The sequence below is a fragment of the Pygocentrus nattereri genome, chromosome 10 (genome assembly GCF_015220715.1).
Source record: "Pygocentrus nattereri isolate fPygNat1 chromosome 10, fPygNat1.pri, whole genome shotgun sequence".
Taxonomy (NCBI): domain Eukaryota; kingdom Metazoa; phylum Chordata; class Actinopteri; order Characiformes; family Serrasalmidae; genus Pygocentrus; species Pygocentrus nattereri.
The window spans coordinates 31,861,593-31,880,352 of record NC_051220.1 but is presented as its reverse complement, the minus strand read 5'-3'; the positions used below and the strand labels follow the sequence as shown (position 1 = coordinate 31,880,352).

The 18,760-nt window shown below is 38.0% G+C and overlaps 1 protein-coding gene across 1 annotated transcript in view; it reads right to left on the bottom strand.

The window, feature by feature from the left end:
- Positions 1 to 18,760, bottom strand: part of spred1 (sprouty related EVH1 domain containing 1) — a 37,599-nt gene that overhangs the window by 14,747 nt on the left and 4,092 nt on the right. Inside the window, exon 2 of the mRNA XM_017690899.2 lies at positions 3,870 to 4,050. Within this exon, the coding sequence (XP_017546388.1) occupies positions 3,870 to 4,050 (181 nt within the window). The remainder of the gene's footprint in view (positions 1 to 3,869; positions 4,051 to 18,760) is intronic.

Sequence of the window (18,760 nt, the reverse complement as noted above, 5' to 3'; positions counted from 1 at the left end):
AAAAAAAACACATGCATGATCTGCATCACACTTAAATTTCTCAGAACATTAAATGTTTCATTATTTACCCTTTGTTTAATCAATTTCCCATCAAAATGCCCATTATAGGTATACATTTTAGGGATAAAATGCTGAGCTTATTACATACTAAGGCTTATTATTCAGTAGCTACAGGGACATGAGTGAAAAATTGCTGAGCTATTCTTAGGTTATAGAAGTGTAATAAAACTTTTTACTGTTTTGCATGGTTGCATGGTTGTTAGAAGTCACATTTTCTCTAAATCTTTTACTTTTTTTGAAGAAGGGTTTTGGAAACTATTATTTAATTCCCATTGATTTTCTCTTTCCTTATGCGAGTGGATTATCTTATATCTAATCTTAAGAGAAACACCACCTTTAAAGATTTTAGATACACATTAGAAAAAAAAAGCAAGGCAGCTTGTGTGAATGTTGAGTAGTTGCTTGTGTGAATGTTAGTGTCTCTTTAAAGAGGAATATAATTTCTGAGACCTTTGGGAGGAGCCTTTGATGGGAGGACACTGCTGTAACTAGTTTAATACATTAATGTGGCAGTATCATACACAGAAGTAAAGAGTGGACAAAAACACTGACAGATTTGATATTTGGAAACTGCTAAATATGTTTTCATCATCTTTTGTGTCTTCACATATTAATTTTGTGTTCAAATACTATGTGTATGTGAGGATGTTTCTGAACAGTAGGTATTAAAGCCTTTGCCCACTTCCACAGTAAGACTAGGGGCTGATTGTCAAGGTGAGACTGAGTGGAGCCACAGAGAGCCAGATGAATGCAAGTGGAGCAGAGGAGGAAGTATCTCCGTTACAGGAGAAGACACCATTCAATACCGCATTCCAGAAGGCCATGCATGGTATGAGAGGAGAGAAAGGTGAGCAAATGGAGATAAACAAACAGTGGGGGAGGAACGAAGGAAGAAAAGGCAGACAGAGAAGCTTGAAAAGAAGAAAGACAGAAAGAGATGAAAGGAAGAGAGCCTGAAAGACAGATATGAATGGAATTCCAGTCCAGCGTGTGGAGCACTCATGTTGGAGCCACTGCTGAGTCGTGCCACAAAGAGAGACAAGCTGCTATCAGTGCTGGCCTGCTCGACCAGAAGAGATGAGGTGTTCCAGGAGATCCAAGCAGAATGCAGACCCACCCCACCCTAAACATGGCACAAACATGAACATAAGCGCTACCCCATCCTCAACATCACAATCTTCATCTGTTTAAAGAACAGAGCAGAACTACTGCAGTAATTTGTGCACGCAGACAGAAAATAAAACTGTCCCAAACAATAAAACCCTACCTGGTTACAGATAAGATCTTCCTATGTGACCCGCTCATTTCTTCTACATTTTCGGATGGCAGTGTAATTCAGAGGCAAATTAAAGCTCATCTGTAAGGTGGTTGAATAGAGTGAGAGCAGAGGCACATTGGTGGGCTATATTCAGCCTGTGCTGACTCATCAGTACACTCCGTGCCGCATCGTTACACTTGTAGGCAGATCCCCTCCAACATTACAGTCACAACCATCTCTCTCTCTTGCTCTCTCTATGCATCCCAGAGAAAAGCCAGACCGTTTCTTAAGCCCTGCTCCCTCCTTGACGCTCTCCTCTATCCATGCTTTCTACAGTAGGCTGAAGGCTCTCACACTCTCATTCAGCTGAGTCTTTGGCACAGTATTCCAACACTGAATAAAAGGCAGGTAACTGCTGAAGTAGTAGATGGTAGCGCTGTGTCTTATCGATAAATTTCAATATATAGCATGGTCTGAAAATCAGATGCACAAAAACCTCAAAGATCAAGTACAACATCAAATCTATCAGTATTTAATCTGACCAGTCTTTACGTTTGTGCACCATACAGCCACTTTAACACTTCCATCCTTTAAATCTCAAACCCAACCTGTTACAGCAGCGTCCTCCCAGCAAAAGCTGTTCTCAAAGGAGTCACTGACATTATGCTCCCCTTCAGAGAGACATTAACATTCACACAAGCAACTACCCAAACACACCTTAGATGCCTTGCAATTTTGTTTGTTGTTCTCTTCAGATTTGAGATAAACCACTTGCATAAAAAAACACTCTCCCAAAAAACAGGAGTTTCTAAAGCGGAAGTTAAAAAAATCAGATATAAAAGGTCCAATCCCATTGCACCCCTTGCCCCTACTTAGCCCTTAGCGCTCTGTTTTGTGTGTCCATGTCTAGGGTTAGGGTGTACTAGTTTTAACAAAAATGTTAGATAGAGGGGTAGGGTGAAGTGGTAGGGCTACGTCACCCTTCAAACAGAGTTTTTTCAGAGTCACAGTCCAAATGGAGTGTTATGAGTAAAAAAGAAAAGCCGGCAAGATGGTTGCGCAAGCGACCAAAGAAACCCACAAATGTAAGTATTTCCTCCTTTATAAAAATTACAATAACCATTGCATCATAGTTTAGTTTACAACATAATGTCAATTCAATGTATTAAGGTCGTTTTCTTCGTAACAAGCATTAAAAAATTGTTAAAGTATGCCAATGTCTTGGTAGCTAGCTAATTTTCCCGATCCACCTTAAATAGTCCCAGCAGAAGCACCAGAATGTAACTGCTGCACCATTTAAGGTGGTGCGGGAAAATTCAAACAAGAATAGCTGACTTCAGCTTTGTTATCACCAATGAATTAGCAGTAGGCAATAGTAAATAATTGTCTTATAGCCCCTCTTTGAAAGCAAATGTTACCCTAATTAAAGCCCAGTGGTGAGGCTGCTTTTTTTTTTCTTGTTTGAGGGCTGTCCCATTTCATAGGGCAAGATTTCAAGAGAAGACACCTCAATGCTTTATTGAGAGAAGGAAATAGACAAAAATTATTAAGTTTTATGGACCAATTAGTCTCAATTTGCAATTCGGATTATTTGGACTGTGAGAAAATGCAGAAAATGCTTTACTTAAGTTTGCATTAAAGTTATGGAAATCATGCTTCCCAGGTGCTGATACTCCACGCTAAAATGTCTTAGTATCCTGACAGATTTTTATAAAATTACACCAAAGGGAACCTTATAGAGTAATGAAAATCTGGCTGATTAGATTATTAGAAAGGAAATTTACTGTTTAGGTTTTACTAGGCAACTCATAGGTTTTACTGATGAAACTAAAATTGTGTGGCAATAGTTATGGTATACTGATATAGATGATACCTGGAAACTGAAACTGGTTATTAGGAAGAATCATTCATCATCTCATAGCGCATAGTATGTTTCCCACTCAAACATTCCTCCTGGGCAGTAAAACTGTGTGAACATTTGTGCTTGATGATTTTAAGTGTCCTCTGGTGATTTTAATAATGCAGACAGCTGGTATGACATGAGGTGGTGTGAGTGCACCACGAATGTTGTGTGGCATGACTGGACCATGATTTTTGGCAAAGAGAGGAAAAAAGAGGGGGGAAACCAACCAACCAAACAAACAAAAACACGTCTTCCTAGAGGAGCCAACATTGATTCTTTCCTTGGTGAAAACATCAGATTGCTACTTAACAACAAAGATTTTATGACCAATACCACAGAATCTAGATAAAAAGAAGCTTTCAAATTAAACGCTTCAATCTGTTCTACGTTTGTCTGACCAAACAGAACTCCCACATTCTCCTTTTCAGAGCAGCTTGTCTCTTTTACTGATGACATCACTCTGCATCATGCAGTGCGCTCCTATTTTGAGCTACCTGCACTGTGGATGAGCGCCAACCAGCCACTTCCTGTGAGCGCAGGGTGTGATGATCTCATCCCACAGCTCCTTTCAGAAGGATATGCGTCACAGCAGGGTATGAGTCCATAATGGCAGAGATTTAGGGCCAGAAGCGGATGCATCGGTCTTACCGATTTGTCTTTGAGACGCTCCCCCTGGATGAGGAAATCCACACTGCTGGAGTTGTCGGTGTCTGGCCGGCTGACTTTGTGGACTGACACACAGCTGAGGCCTCCACCTCCCAGAGGCAGCCATCCGCCACTGGAGTCATCCCGAGTCATGACCACTGCTCTCACACGCGCATAACTGTCACTGCGGAAGCAAAGAAAGACACCCAAACAGGTCATTACTGACTAAAGCACAAAGACTGTTATGAAGACAGACATGAAATAGCTATATGTATGTACCAGACTTATGACTGGGATAATTATTGTACATTGCTCTGAAAGACAGTGAATGAAGATGACGTAATTAACCAGTAATCAGAAAAAGCAAAAGTAAAGTCAGCAGCACTCTCCAGAAAAATTAAAATAAATAAAATTAAACAAACAACCAAATAAATAAAACTGTAGTCTGTTAATGGTTTGTACCTGTAAATATCTCTTTTGGCTAGTAAATGCTGAAATAAACCATGAAAGACAGTAATATGATGAAGACTTGACCAATCAAGTATGATATGATGCAATATCCAGTAAGCCAACCACAGCGGAGAGCTGTCTGATATGGCCTTATTTTGTCCTAAACTCTCACCTACCACAGGTAGTAAGGAGCAGACTCCGCTGTCTACTATTCCTTTGATTAGATAATAACACACCCATGTGAGTCCGGAAATGACAAAGGTCGTAGTTTGGCGAACACAGCTTTTTATGGATCCTAGTAATGTATTAAGAGACAACAGCCTTCCATTACACTTATCTGTACTGCGGTGAGCTACATTCTTCGGTGGAAACTTTTCTGAAGTAGACGACCTCTTTAATGTTAACTTGCATTATATAATCAACTCCGGACACAGGAATGTTGATTTGTTCAATAGCACACATCAACCGAGCCTCCACTTATTGTATAGTGTCCTCAAATCTGCTCTGTTGTTGTTATTTGACACAAGTCAAATAAAGTGCATTTTACACTGACACAAGACGAAATCCTCATCATAATTTTAACTGATCAAGGTAATCTCTGATTAGATTATGAAAGAAAAAAAAAATTGTAATTGGCCTCTCGCTTGTCCTTATATGCTCCATTCTTAGATACATCACAATTCACTCTTTAGAGATTCATAAAATGTTGAATTTTTTTTATATTGGCCCAGCAAAATGTCATGCACACCCACATACACTATAAAGTAAGATACTTTAGCACAGCTTGTTTTGGATAAAGAAAAGAAAATGCAGGATCTTACTAATGCGCACATGTTTGCAGTCACAAACTACACACAATTTTATGTATATAGAAATTACAGTATAAATGACTACATAAAAATGTGTCTTTTGTCTAACAACCACCTTGGTAAGTTGCTAACAGGCTAACCTTTTAATATTCAGAGATAAGCTTTAGGTTATACATATTTAGGTTAGGCTTCATACATTAAGCACTCCAATATAAGCATTAAACATTTGACTAATACCTAATGGTAATGGTGTATCCTGCCTTCCGCCCGAAGACTGCTGGGATAGGCTCCAGCATCCCCCCGCGACCCTGACGGAGAAGCGGCTTAGAAAATGGATGGATGGATGGATGGAATACCTAATGGAACTGCAGAGGGTATCCTATAGGCTATTTATTGAATCTTCCCATAATATGGTTACATAATCCTCAATACCTGACACACATGCTTACTTTTAAACAGCACAACTGGTCGACTGTCTTATTACTGTTTATCATCTTGCTGGAACAATTAACAGGGTAAAATAAAGATGACACATATACAAACACACAATCTTATCACCAAAGAAATTACAGTCAGTAGGCAAACGTCAGGTGTTTCAAAAGGTTACAGTAACACAGTAAAACCTCTCTTTATAAAATGCTACACAACTAAAGTGTTTATTAAAACAAATTAAAACAGGAAAAAAGTCAAGCTCTACAGGACACAAAGAGCAGAAGAGAAAAAGTCTGACTTAACATAATGGGATGCACTTCCTTTCAAACCAGCCTCTAATCCCCTCACCTCCTCCCACCCTTACCCCACACATCTCATGAGAGCAAGCCCTTCGCACTGCACACACAAACACAAATCTCATACATACTCAAGAGCAGTCAGAATCAGAAGTACACAGCTATGAGCATAGAGGCAAATGTTGGGATCTATTCCTCCTTGCTTAGAGAGCAGATTTAAAGTCGGAAGCAGATCAGCTACGAGACCAGTTTCAAATTATTCCAAGTTAGTCTGCTGGATGACCGACTTCATTTCCGCAAAAGGGGAAAACAAAAATACGAGCTGGAGTACATGGTTTAGAGTAGTCCGACCTATGACAGGTTTGCTCCAAGCTGAGCCATCAGGTTCCTATAGTCTAAACGGCCAAGAGAATCATCTAAGTGATGGAAGAAAAGATTTTCTGACGGTTCCATCCATCCATCCATTTTCTAAGCCGCTTCTAAATTTTGGATTTATATAAACATAAAGAACATACACTATTTGGCCAAACGTATGTGGACACCTGACCATCACACCTATATGAGCCTGTTGGACATCTCATTCCAAAACTAAGGATATTGATATAGTGTTGTCCCCCACCTCCTTTGTGGCTATAACAGCCTCCACTCTTACAGAAATGTAGTCCACACTATTGGAGTGTGTCTGTGGGAATTTGTGCCTATTCAGTTATAAGAGCATTTGTGAGGTTGGGAACTTAGACAAGGCCTGGTTCACAATCAAAGTTTCAATTCACCCAAAAGTGTTTACTGGGGCTGAGGTCAGTCTCTGTGTAGACTATGGGAGTTCCTCCACAACAATCTTGTCAAATTATGTAACTCACTTTGTGCAGCCGGGCACAACAAAGTTGAAAGCATATACTTTATACTTATATATAAGTAATGTCTTTGTATTCTGTAGTATTAACATTAATCCTGCCTGGAATTGAGTGGCCAAACCTTGAAAAACAGCCCCAGACTATTATTCCTCCTCCACCAAACGTTACTGTTTGTGCTACACATTTCAGTTGGTAGCGTTCTCCTGGCATCCAGCAAACCCAGCTTCATCCATCAGACTTCCAGATCGTGAAGCATGATTCATCATTCCAGAGAACATGTTTACCCTGCTCCACAGTCCAATGGCAGTGTCTTTTACACCAAATCAGCTGATGCTTGGCACTGCATAAATGATCTTAAGCTTGTGTGCCATGACTTGGCCATGGAAACCCATTTTACTCTGGAGTGAGTGATGGGTGATTTTTATGAGCCATGTGGTTCAGCACTTGGCAGCCCTGCTCTGTGAGTTGTGTGATCCACCACTTTGTGGCTGATCTGTTGTTCCCCCATAGTTGCAGTGCCCGGGGAGCAGTTGGGGGTTAGGTGTCTTGCTCAAGGACATCTCAGTCATGTGCTGTTGGCTCTGGGGATCGAACCGGCGACCTTCCAGGCCCGAGGCTGGATCCCTAACCTCCAGCCCATGACAGGGCCAAGTTTAACGTCGCTGCGCTCTTCAGTATAACCCATTTTAGTGCCAATGTTTGTCTATGGAGATTGCATGGCTATATGATTGATTTTATACACCTGTTAGCAATAGGTGTGGCTGAAACACCTGAACTCAATGATTGGCCATATAGTGTTGGTAGGCTGCATATTCAGCTACTTGCAAAGTACTTTCTTAATGACAGTGCCACAAAGGGTTCATTAAGGAATGTCACAGAGAAAACATTTTAGTTCTCTAAAGAACCATGATTGTAAATGAGATGTGCGAGTGTGAAAAACCTTTTAACGTGTAATATAAAAGGTCATTTACCAATGTAAGGATTCTTCCAATAAAATGTATATTACACTGAGGTTCTTTAAACTTTAAAAGAGGTTTTTCACTTGCACACAACTCTTTTAAAAACAAACATACTTTAGGGAACAAAAGGGGGTTCTTCATGCATTGAACCCTTTTCTTGTTTTCAAAATACTTTTTAAAAATTTGAAAAGAAAATTAAGAAATTAATAAGTATAAAAATATGTTTGTTCCCTCATTTGGTTGCATGATGGGTGCAGAGTTTAGGGCTTTTTTCTGACAGGCCAAATTTGGCCCATGGGCTACACTTTGGGCAGCTCTGATTTAGATCACTGATGTGGGAAATCAGAACTTTGCTTTTAATTACACTATTTTCAGTTTTAGTTTCATGAAAGATACACACAATACATTAAGTTTATGTACATTTAATTAATTAATTTTTTTATATTACTCTGAAACTCTTCAAAAAAGATTCAATGTCCTTCCACAGATAGCTCTGTGCAAGTGTACAGACCCTTTATTAAAGTTTACAAACGTCTGCAACTTTACAATGCACTGTAAAGTTTCTGTACCAAATAACAGCGTTTCTCATTTAAAACTGTACAATAAATCAGAAGTGAGAATAAAGTGTAAACAAGAAGTAGTACAGACCTCCAACAGGAAGTAAAGTGAAAGAGATAGAGTCATAAGCAACCAAAAATATACGAAAATTAGACCATTTTTACATTTTTCGGATATGTGTTTAGAAATAACTGATTAAATAACTGTGTGTGTGTGTGTGTGTGTGTGTGTGTGTTTGTTATTTACCATAATCAGTAGGAATGGACAGCTTTGGAAAAGCATCAAGAAAACCTAGAACTTAAAGGTGGAGAACTGCACTAGCACTGAGTAGGAGGACCATGCAACATACTACCAAATTATGTCTCTAATGTATGTGTTCCAATTAATTAATTCCTAAATTTGGCTAATACTGATGTATTAATTGTATTAATTCAAATTAATAATAAAGCAAATTCAGTAAGGGGGCCAAAAGACTACACTTGAAAATTAGCCATGTTGGCTAAAGTAGCACATTTGTAGAAATGTTTATTAAAATGGCCAATATTCTATAGTTTCCTTGTATTTAAATGTTTACTTATGACGGCCCACTTACAAAATTTGTGTGGGTTAACATACCAAAAACAGTCATCATTCATTTTTATATGACCATTTCCAACCTGTAATTAAACAGGTGGTGTCTGTTACTGTGCTTTGAAGACTGATCTATGCAAATGACCTCTGTTTTGATTGGCTGCTTTGTATTGTGGCTCATTCAAAAAGTAGTATGGTCTGAAATGCTCTTTACAACTTTAACATTAGTAGACGACACTAAACAGCTAAATGAGTGAATAGGTGCATGAATGTACATATACTGATGTACAGGTTTTTGTGACATTCCAAGAACGATGCATTCAAAACAGGTTACTTTTGCAGCTTACACTCCATATATGCACTGTATGGACTGGTAGTGAACTGTGAACTTTGAAACTTTAATGTGCATTGTCCCTTTATATTTCAAAGAAAAACTAAATCTAATGTAAATAAAGTAAACCTTTCAAAATGAATTTAGTTTCAAATGGATGTAGAGAACATCTAGTTATGGACATTATAATCATTCGCAAAATCAACCAAGCTGTGAAGCCTTGTTTCAAAGTGCGAGAGGCGCACTCCTTCCCAGGCCTGTAACAGGAGGCAGGGGGATCCAGGGACAGCCGTTTCCTGCACTGACAAAAGGGAAGGAGGAGGAGAGCAGTAGGATGTGGCCTGAGCCCTGGGTTCCTGCCAAGTCAACCCCAACCCCCCTCCCACTCCACATCACACAATGGCCGCTTCTCTGCTGAAATTTCACGTTATTGGATACCAGGCCTGGATTTTTGTGCTCTCACAATGTCCAGGCAGTGGAGCATGCTGCAGGAGAGACACGCTCTGCAAGCTAAAGCTGGAAAAGCTCCTCTTTTCATTAGCATCAGAAAGGGAAAAATGTCACCCCTCTTTCCTACACCAACCCAAAGGAGGCCTGTTAGGCTCTGCTGGCCTATTTCCTTCACGGCAAAAAAGTAGAGAATTAGAAAAAACACTGAATAAAATTTTTTTACAGACAACAGATAAAAGCCAAATTTAAACTTTGAGACAAATGCAAACTTTCATAAATGCTTGCATGCTTGATTTTGGAAGAGCAAAATAAGTGGTAGCCTGTTAGATCAAACATCTTAATGACCAGTTACATAAAGATAGAGCTGTTCTTCACTGTCTGAAATGCTAATCAGAGATTTAACAACGAACATAATGTATGAAACCTCAAGATCTTTGCCAGACACCAACGTACATTTGAAAAAGGCAAATAGCTTTTAACATGTCACTGAAAGGGTCACTTACAATTCCCCTGTAGAAAGAGAGGTAAATAAGGATTAGGAATGTTCTCAGTGAAAGTGTAAAGCACAAAAAGACATGCAGAAGTGTTTGTTAAGCGTAATTCAGAACTACTTGATAAAGCTAATTCACCATCATCACCACCAAACAGCATGTCATCATTAAGGATTAACCATACAGCACACTACTCATATATCATTAGGCAAAGTTCAGTGACCTGGGGCCACAAAACATTTCATTAACTGCTTCATCACTTTAGGCCAGCCAAAGCTGTGACACACAGTCATGTCAAGCAGCATTTCCAGTGTGTGGCTGAGACAAACTGTTACCTTGTTCACTTCCTCACTCAATGTTTAACTTCAATAATCTAACACTAGAACACACTGGTTAAAATCTATGCACGCTATATGGAGATTTAAAACATTGGTCTTTTACTTCTGTGGCTTCCACGACTAGAAGCACCCGGCCAGTGTAATCTATAGAACTTCCTGAAGAAACAAACAAACATGCAAAGAAAGAAAGAAAGAAAGAAAGAAAGAAAGAAAGAAAGAAAGAAAGAAAGAAAGAAAGAAAGAAAGAAAGAAAGAAAGAAAGAAAGAAAGAAAGAAAGAAAGAAAGAAAGAAAGAAAGAAAGAAAGAAAGAAAGAAAGAAAGAAAGAAAGAAAGAAAGAAAGAAAGAAAGAAAGAAAGAAAGAAAGAAAGAAAGAAAGAAAGTTCTTATCTGCTATTTTCAGATTGGCAACCTTTGAAATCATCAACCAGCCCCCTCTCACCTTGCTAAGCACAGTCGCTTATTTCTCAAACAGACTGCATTTCTTCTGCATTTTCACTATTTTATTTTGTAGTCATAATATGACCCACCGCCCATGGAATCTGCATATAGTTTGCCTTACAGGGCAAAAAGTTAATGAAAATAATTCAATCAGTGACATAAGAATAAAAAAGATCAATAATGCAAGTAAATAGTATAAAAAGAGCAAGTATTTTATTTAAAGACGTGAGTAAACCGTCATTCTACATTAAGCCAGAGCACATGATAATTCCTATGAGAAAAATGAGAAAACAGTTGAGTTTGACTTTGAATTCTATAGATAACCATCATCTGGCCATACAGCATTCGAGCAACGGAATCTGAGGAGTGAGTGATGTTTAAGAAAATAACTTGTTTTATTTCAAATATTGCTTCTGTGACTAATTTATTAGGATAAAAACCATGATTCACAGCTGTATATTAGCTTATTGTGAACAGATCTTGTTCACTGAAAAATCCAAAGGCAGTTGATCAGCCAAGATATGTTGTTGACCTAAGTCGGCATCTTTAGTTTTGCAGTGGAGCTACAAGCCTAACACAGCCAAAGAAATCTAATTGGGTATCTGAAGTACTATTTGGATGGGATTACTTTTACAAGGGGAGACGTCTGGGTAATGTAATTTTACCTCAGGACATCTGTAGTGGTTATCAAACAGGATAAGACATCTTGGTAAAAACCACAGAGATGGAACACAGCTAGATTTCTACATCGCTGTCAACCAAAAAGCATCATACGCAATACATTCTGCTCACAAGTAGAAAACATCCAAATACTGAAGTTAATTATTGAGGTTAATCATAATTTTGTGGTTGTGTGTCTACCTAGCTGTCTTAAGATAATGCAATGCATTATTAGCGCTGTCGTTAGCTTGGAAATGTACAGGCACCAATCAACATTGCAAATGTATTTCTTTAATTTTACACCTGAAGGAGGACAACAAACGTGTGCTGGATGTAGGCACAGAGAATACAAGTAAATGCTTCATTCGCAATTAATTTAATCTGGGGTTATTTCTGCAGTCCATTAATCTCACAGAAGCATCAGTAAAGATTTGGACTAAAATCACTGAGAAACATTACATCTCTACGTGAGACTAAGCTCCACTGAAAAATTAAAGTACACTTTATACAGCAAGCAAGTCTTGGTTGTTGCTTACACTTGGGGGGAAAAAGGGGGAAAATGTGTAAATATAGGTACACTTTGCTAAATGTACTTGAAGACTGAATTAATGAAGAGAAAATTTAAGACAGAGTTACAAAAATCATAACAATGCTTTCCATCTGAAGCTATACTAAGCACCAAAACAAAATTATCAAAACGAGAGAATGAACCAGTGCAATGCCTCAGGATTTGGCAACATTGATTTTCTGCTTCACACCAGCACAAACCCATCCTTCAGGAAAGCAATCCCAACTACAATGTTTTAGTGCCCAATGCTGTGGTATCATCATAAATCAAGGCCTCTCGTGTGTATGTGTGTGTGTGTGTGTGTGTGTGTGTGTGTGTGTGTGTGTGTGTATCAAAAGCAGAAAACTATTCTCAAACATCAATCAAGCCACATATTGAGATGATCTTAATTTAAACCGCAAGCATTTGGAAAATTAAAACCTTGCACTACGTTTACAGAAAAAGCAGAACCGCAAATTTGGACTGCAGCAGCGTAGCTGGGAGCTTTGATGTTAAAGTGCTCTCTGGGGACCTAGCTCTAATCGGTAGAGCAAAGGCACAAAATGAGTTGAGAGAGATGGAGAACCGAGCTCTTCTACAGAGCCACCATCACAGACCAGCCTGTCTAAAGACAAGATTCAGTCAAAGCTCCTCACTTTCTCACTCTTCAGAACTGTTTGAGGAGGATTTAAATCACAGCATGACTCAGCAAACTTAACTTTATATTCTTTTACGTTTCCTGTTACTAAAATCAGCAATTCAGCAACTACTTTACTTTCACTTCCTGCTCATGCCAACCCTGCAGTGTTCTGACACCTATTAGATCTTATAACATCGCTTCCCTTACTGCTGTATGGCCCCCAACCCATTAAACTTAAAAGTAGAGGCAAGGGATCTTTCAGCAATAAAACTCTGGGAAGAGCATCACTATGTAATTCAACAAGCACAATTTTCCCATTGGTTTCACTCTGAATGATTGTGTTCATCAAACCGCTGATCAACTTGAAACTTATTAGCCCAAAAATAATATTAATCGTACACAGGACCGCTCATTATAGCACAGTTGCATCTCTGTATTTCATGGTGAGCTTGTTTCAGCAGCTATTAAAATGATTATACATATATATTTATAAATACAATAGACATAAAACTGATTTCCTTATTCATTAAATGTAGCCTTTTTTATCTAACAAATTAAGCATTAAATTCACTGCAACAGCAGGTCTGTATCTATTATCTCTGAGAAACAATTATTTCTGTATACCAAGAGAAAAAATGATGTACATATAGAACTGGCTTTTGCAAATACACCACATATAACCATATGCACACAGACACACATACACAAATCTTATCTTTCTGGTTTTCAAAGAGTTTGGAGACTCAATCAAAAGCACAAGGTTTTAGATTTACATCTGCAACCTGTTACGCCTGTGGCTTCATAGGAAAGAACAGTCTAAGCACAGCTGCAGCCCCCAGCGAGTAAGGCCGGGTCCTAATGAAGCACAAAGGCATACAGCAATATGAATGTAAAAGGAGTTCAGCATTCTAGAGAGCACTTTTCAAAGCAAAAGTGCAAGCAACACATCCTTAATATAAGAAAATGATTTCCAATTGTTTAGTCTCTTGATAATAGAAAGTCCAGCAATCTAGGAAAAGAGTGTAAGGCTAAAGCTAGGATAAATCTACTTAAATGAATATAAGAGCTTAGACACACACTTTTAAGAAATGATATTATAGGCATGTGACCTTCATACTTTTTGCTCTGTTCCTGAATTACTAAAAGGAAATGAGAATGACATGCGGGAACTTACACAGTATGCAAGTTTGACTGTGGGAACAGACAGTAAACTCGCACAACTTTTTTTTTTAACCAGGTTTAGCAAGGGGATTTAAAAACGTTTATTCACAACTACTACTACTACTACTGCTACTACTACTACTACTACTACTACTACTACTACTACTACTACTACTACTAATAATAATAATAATAATAATAATAATAATAATAATAATACCATTGAATATTTTAGGACTAAGTCTAAGTGTGAATGGACAGGGATTGAGCCAACTCCTGGATTATATTTTCCTTCCAATGGAGAATCTCCACACAGAACACTGCCCAGTCCAGGATTGGCTTAAATGCTGTCCAGGAACCCAACTGACAAAATAAATTGATTTTAAAACTGTTTTCATACTTTTCTACAATGTCAATTCTTGCAAGTCTCTCCCCATACTGCCCTATAGTACCACAAATCTGAAAGAGGAAATACTGCACAAGCTTGCTTTAGGGTACGTGAGGTCTGCTGCTATAATTTTAGCAATCACCAAACTCATTGCTGAGCATCTCAACATACTTTGAGGAGAGTACTAACCATTTAAACAGCCGATTGAATTTGAAGTTGCATGCCACTCCACCAAAAAAAAAAAAAGGCAGCAGCTGACCATTTTGGATGGATGGATGGCTAGATAGATAGCTAGAGAGCTAGACCGATAGATAGAGAGATACTTTATTGATCCTGAAGGAATTTAGCAGCCAGTAGCAGACACACAACACACTACAGTAATAGTAATAAGGGTGTAGACATATAACAAGAATAAATATACCGGTTCCTATCTACAGGCATATACACAAATAGAAAAAAAATACAACAATCTATGATAAATCTATAACCTGAGATGAGAGATGCAGTGCAATAATGACTGTACAAGAAGTTGTAGGTAACAGTATATAATGACCACACTGAATGAATGAATAAATATTAATATGTGCATATATTGTACCAAATAAAGTGTGTAGTGTCCAGTTGTGTAAGATGCGCAATGAGATATGCAGAAAGTGCAATATGTGCAGATGGATAAAGAAACAAGACCATTTTACACCATAAATTCATACAGAGAGCTCGTTTAACCAGTAAATAAAAAAAAAATCCTATATGCTTTTAACACAAGTGCAATATTACTAGTCAAACCAAAGTGAAGCACTAAGCACATGTGGATGCAACCCCTCTCTGAGGAACATGTCTCAGTTCATTCAGCCCAGAGACTTGTCAAAACCACTGATACAGGAAGTACACATGTTGCCAAAATAAACTATAGTGTGAAAGAAAATTGAGCTTTGTAAGTTTCAGAAGTGCTATCTGGAAAAAAAGTAGGGTCACACCTTACTGTCTACAGTTGTATGATGCGACAAATGCGCTAGTTGTACATGTTAAACATGAAAGTGTGAATTCAACAAATACACATTTGTTACAACACACTGAAGAGTTAATAGCTCGGTCGAACTAATTAGCCCCATGGAACAATTAACATGGAAAATCATCAACCACAGACTTTTGCTTTTCCATGAGATGTAGAGCTGAATCTGTAAAATATTATAAATATTTGTATGATACCAAAACTACTACATTAAAAGTACTACATTAAACATTCAGAACAGCGTTAATGAAAAACAGGACAGAAACATCATAAAATGTGGCTTAAAAATCACTTATTAGACCTTCCTGAGAACTGGGCCTGGTCATAGTATTCTGATGAGCAGGTGTGACTGACAGCCCTCAGTCCACATCTCCCAACCTGCTACACCACTGAAGCAGAACTACACAAAACATTGTAGCAGGCTCTACACATGCAGGTCTTGATTTAGCTCATCCCTGCTGTGTTCATGACTCACTCAAAACATTATCCAACGTTTACATGGGCATATCTTTAAGAAAGTAACGTTCTTATTTAGGGAATGCTGGTGTCACTGGGTTAACCAAACTAATTGATGTTTTTGCTTGCTTAGCTGCGCTTGCTAGTTGAGCTTTTGATCATCCATTAGTTGTCTTTGACTTGAACAGAGTGGAGACTCTTGGCGAAGTTTTGTTGAACCTGTGTGGGCCAGACAAGCTTCATCAGGCTTGTGATTAGTGAGGACCCTGCAAATGTACACACTACTAATTATTAGGACCAAGTAGTTTACATCAAGAGAGGAGAATGTTGGCAAAATACATCGCCCTTTTATTAGGAACTGGAAGGTTAAAGATTACTGAATTTCAGCAACTGCATTTTTATTCTTCCCTCTGCTTTACTCTGCTAGGTGCTTAACCTGGGGAGTTTCTCAATCAGCAGTGTGTGCGTGCTCTCTTGCATTCTGGTGGACTCATTTGACATCATCTTCCACCACCCAAGAATAATTCCAATATTTACGAATGCAAGAGCCGAACTGTTAAATTACTTGGTTGATAGCATTCAAGAAACACATTACAGTTATTCAGTCTTTACTTATTTGGTACAAGCTGTACCTAATATGAAAAGCTGTTGTGACTTTTCAGAAAACAAGCAATAACACTTTAAAGTCATTCTCCTTAGGTTATAGTGAAGCGAACTGCTCAAATCACAGACTGTAGGCCTGTTAACAGGCATCACTATTACTCAAGTTTAACTGTCCAGAGTAAGTGTATTTAGAGTTCGAGGCTGGTCCTGTGCAATTAGATCTAGGTAAGAAAAGCTCTGAAGTTTCTATTAAATAAAATAAATTAAATTTACCAACTCCTTCACCTTATCACTGATTTTAGAGTGGAGTCTGAATATCATTTGCATAACACTGAGAATTTTAGCACTTTCTTCATCTGTTTTACTCTGCAGCTGCTCCCACAACCCCCCTGCTCTCCACGCACACACACAAACAACTCCCCCCATGTCGCGACAGAAATCCATGGAAGGGAAAACGAAAATCGCTTTACTCCGCCATAATGTAAATCCAACATTATAGGCACGTTCTCTGTTCATGTTCTTATGGGTTTGGCCTTGCAAGGTAATTTGGCGTTAAAGTTTCTTTCCAGGGATGCAAGTCTGTTCTTCTCATTTTTGGTACTGAGAAACACTGCTGATCTTTCCTTACATGGCAAAATATATAGCCCACAAAATGAAATGTTAGAAAGCATATTCGCAAAGTGTCTCTGTCATAATTTCTACATCGTTTCCTGATCAAAATTATTTGAGCTAATAGCTGATAAAAATTATTTTCTACACTTTCACAATCATGTTTATATCGCAACCAATGAAATGTGAACAGGGGACTTTTTTAATAAGTAGGGTTGAAGAAAATGCATATAAACAAACAAAAAAAGCAGAAAATGCATTTATTAAGACATGTCATGGATCTTACTGACTTGGTGCTATTGCACATTTAAATGGCAGCAATATTTGTTTAAGCATGAGCTTTTTCTGTTACCACTTGGAAACTACCAATAGCTAGAAAAGAAGACCAGCCAATTTGGTTACTTTAGGTTTATACTGCAAGAGATTTTAGAGATGTAGGTTTATACTGTAGTGCATTAAGAAACATAACTACATTGTTAATCATAATTATTTATATGGCAATTAATTGTCATCTAAAATTTTATGAATGCCACAGACCTTAAGTATAACTACTTTTCCCATATTTAACAATCTTAGCATTTTTCATATATTTAAGTGTATTTTAAGGGTGGAATTCTACAAATGTCACAAATTTCCTCCAATCTATTGATTATACCTTAGTCTGAAATGTTCATTGTTCTTCTGGTTTGCAGGGTACCACCTGCCAAACTGGACAGTCAGTTTCATTAACAAAAGTGGGTTTCTGAGCACATTGATAAAAACTAAAACACTCAGCTGGTGTGGTCTGCAATTCCATATGTATTCCTAAGAATGACACTGGAAACTGAACATGAGGTTGGAGCAAATTTAATAGCCCTGTCTCAAATCTACCTTCAGAACAGCACTGTACAGGAGAACATGTAGAAAACAGGTGTGCAGGTGTGTGAGGATGCATGAGTTTAAAAGAAAAGTATCGGTGCCCTGCAGACACTGACATGTAGTTCTGTAACAAAAGAGCTGAATGTATGTCACAGAACAGAACATACAAACAGAAATGGGAGCCTTTGCAGACCCTGACAGGAACATGAACAATTGGGCCACAAGACCGCAAGGCTAGAAATTGGGACTACGCCACAAACTGCTTAGCATGCAATATGCATCAGACTGACCATGGGCAGGTATATTTGTGAAAACCTTATTGAAAATATGTATGAAAGCATTACTTATGAAAACTTTACATCAAGTTCATAAACACATTGCATTAAAAAATATGAAAAATCTAAACAATCAAAATAACACAAAAAATGAATGGTAGTGTTGCGCAATATAACCATCACAATATGCTCTGTATATATCACTATCAGAGGATACCTAGGCTAGTGTTAATAAAATGAATGACCCCTGCTTCCTTAGTGCTAAAAGAATTTCTTTCACACCTGATGTGTTTTTCTGACCAGACTATTGTACTGTTCTGCTTCTCTTACAAGTACAAAGGATAAACAAATAAATAAAACACATTAAACAGAAAGGTAAACTACTATTTCATTTAATTAACAAATCAATTACAAACACTGCAAAAATTCAAAGCGATGGCACAGCATATCATTACTACAGTGCACTGACACAGAAAATATATCCCTCAGCACTAGTGATTGGTCATAAACATGCTTGCAGTAATAACAGTTGCAATTAAGATCTTAATTAAGCTTCTATAAACAAGCTTTTATAAACAGATTCTAACTGGTGTTTGATTCTAATGGGTGGGAACTTGATTTTGCCTCTCTTTTAAAAATTTTATTAGTGCTTATGGTTGACTAACAGGTTTGTTCAAGCTGCATCACTACTATTTTCCTGAAAAACG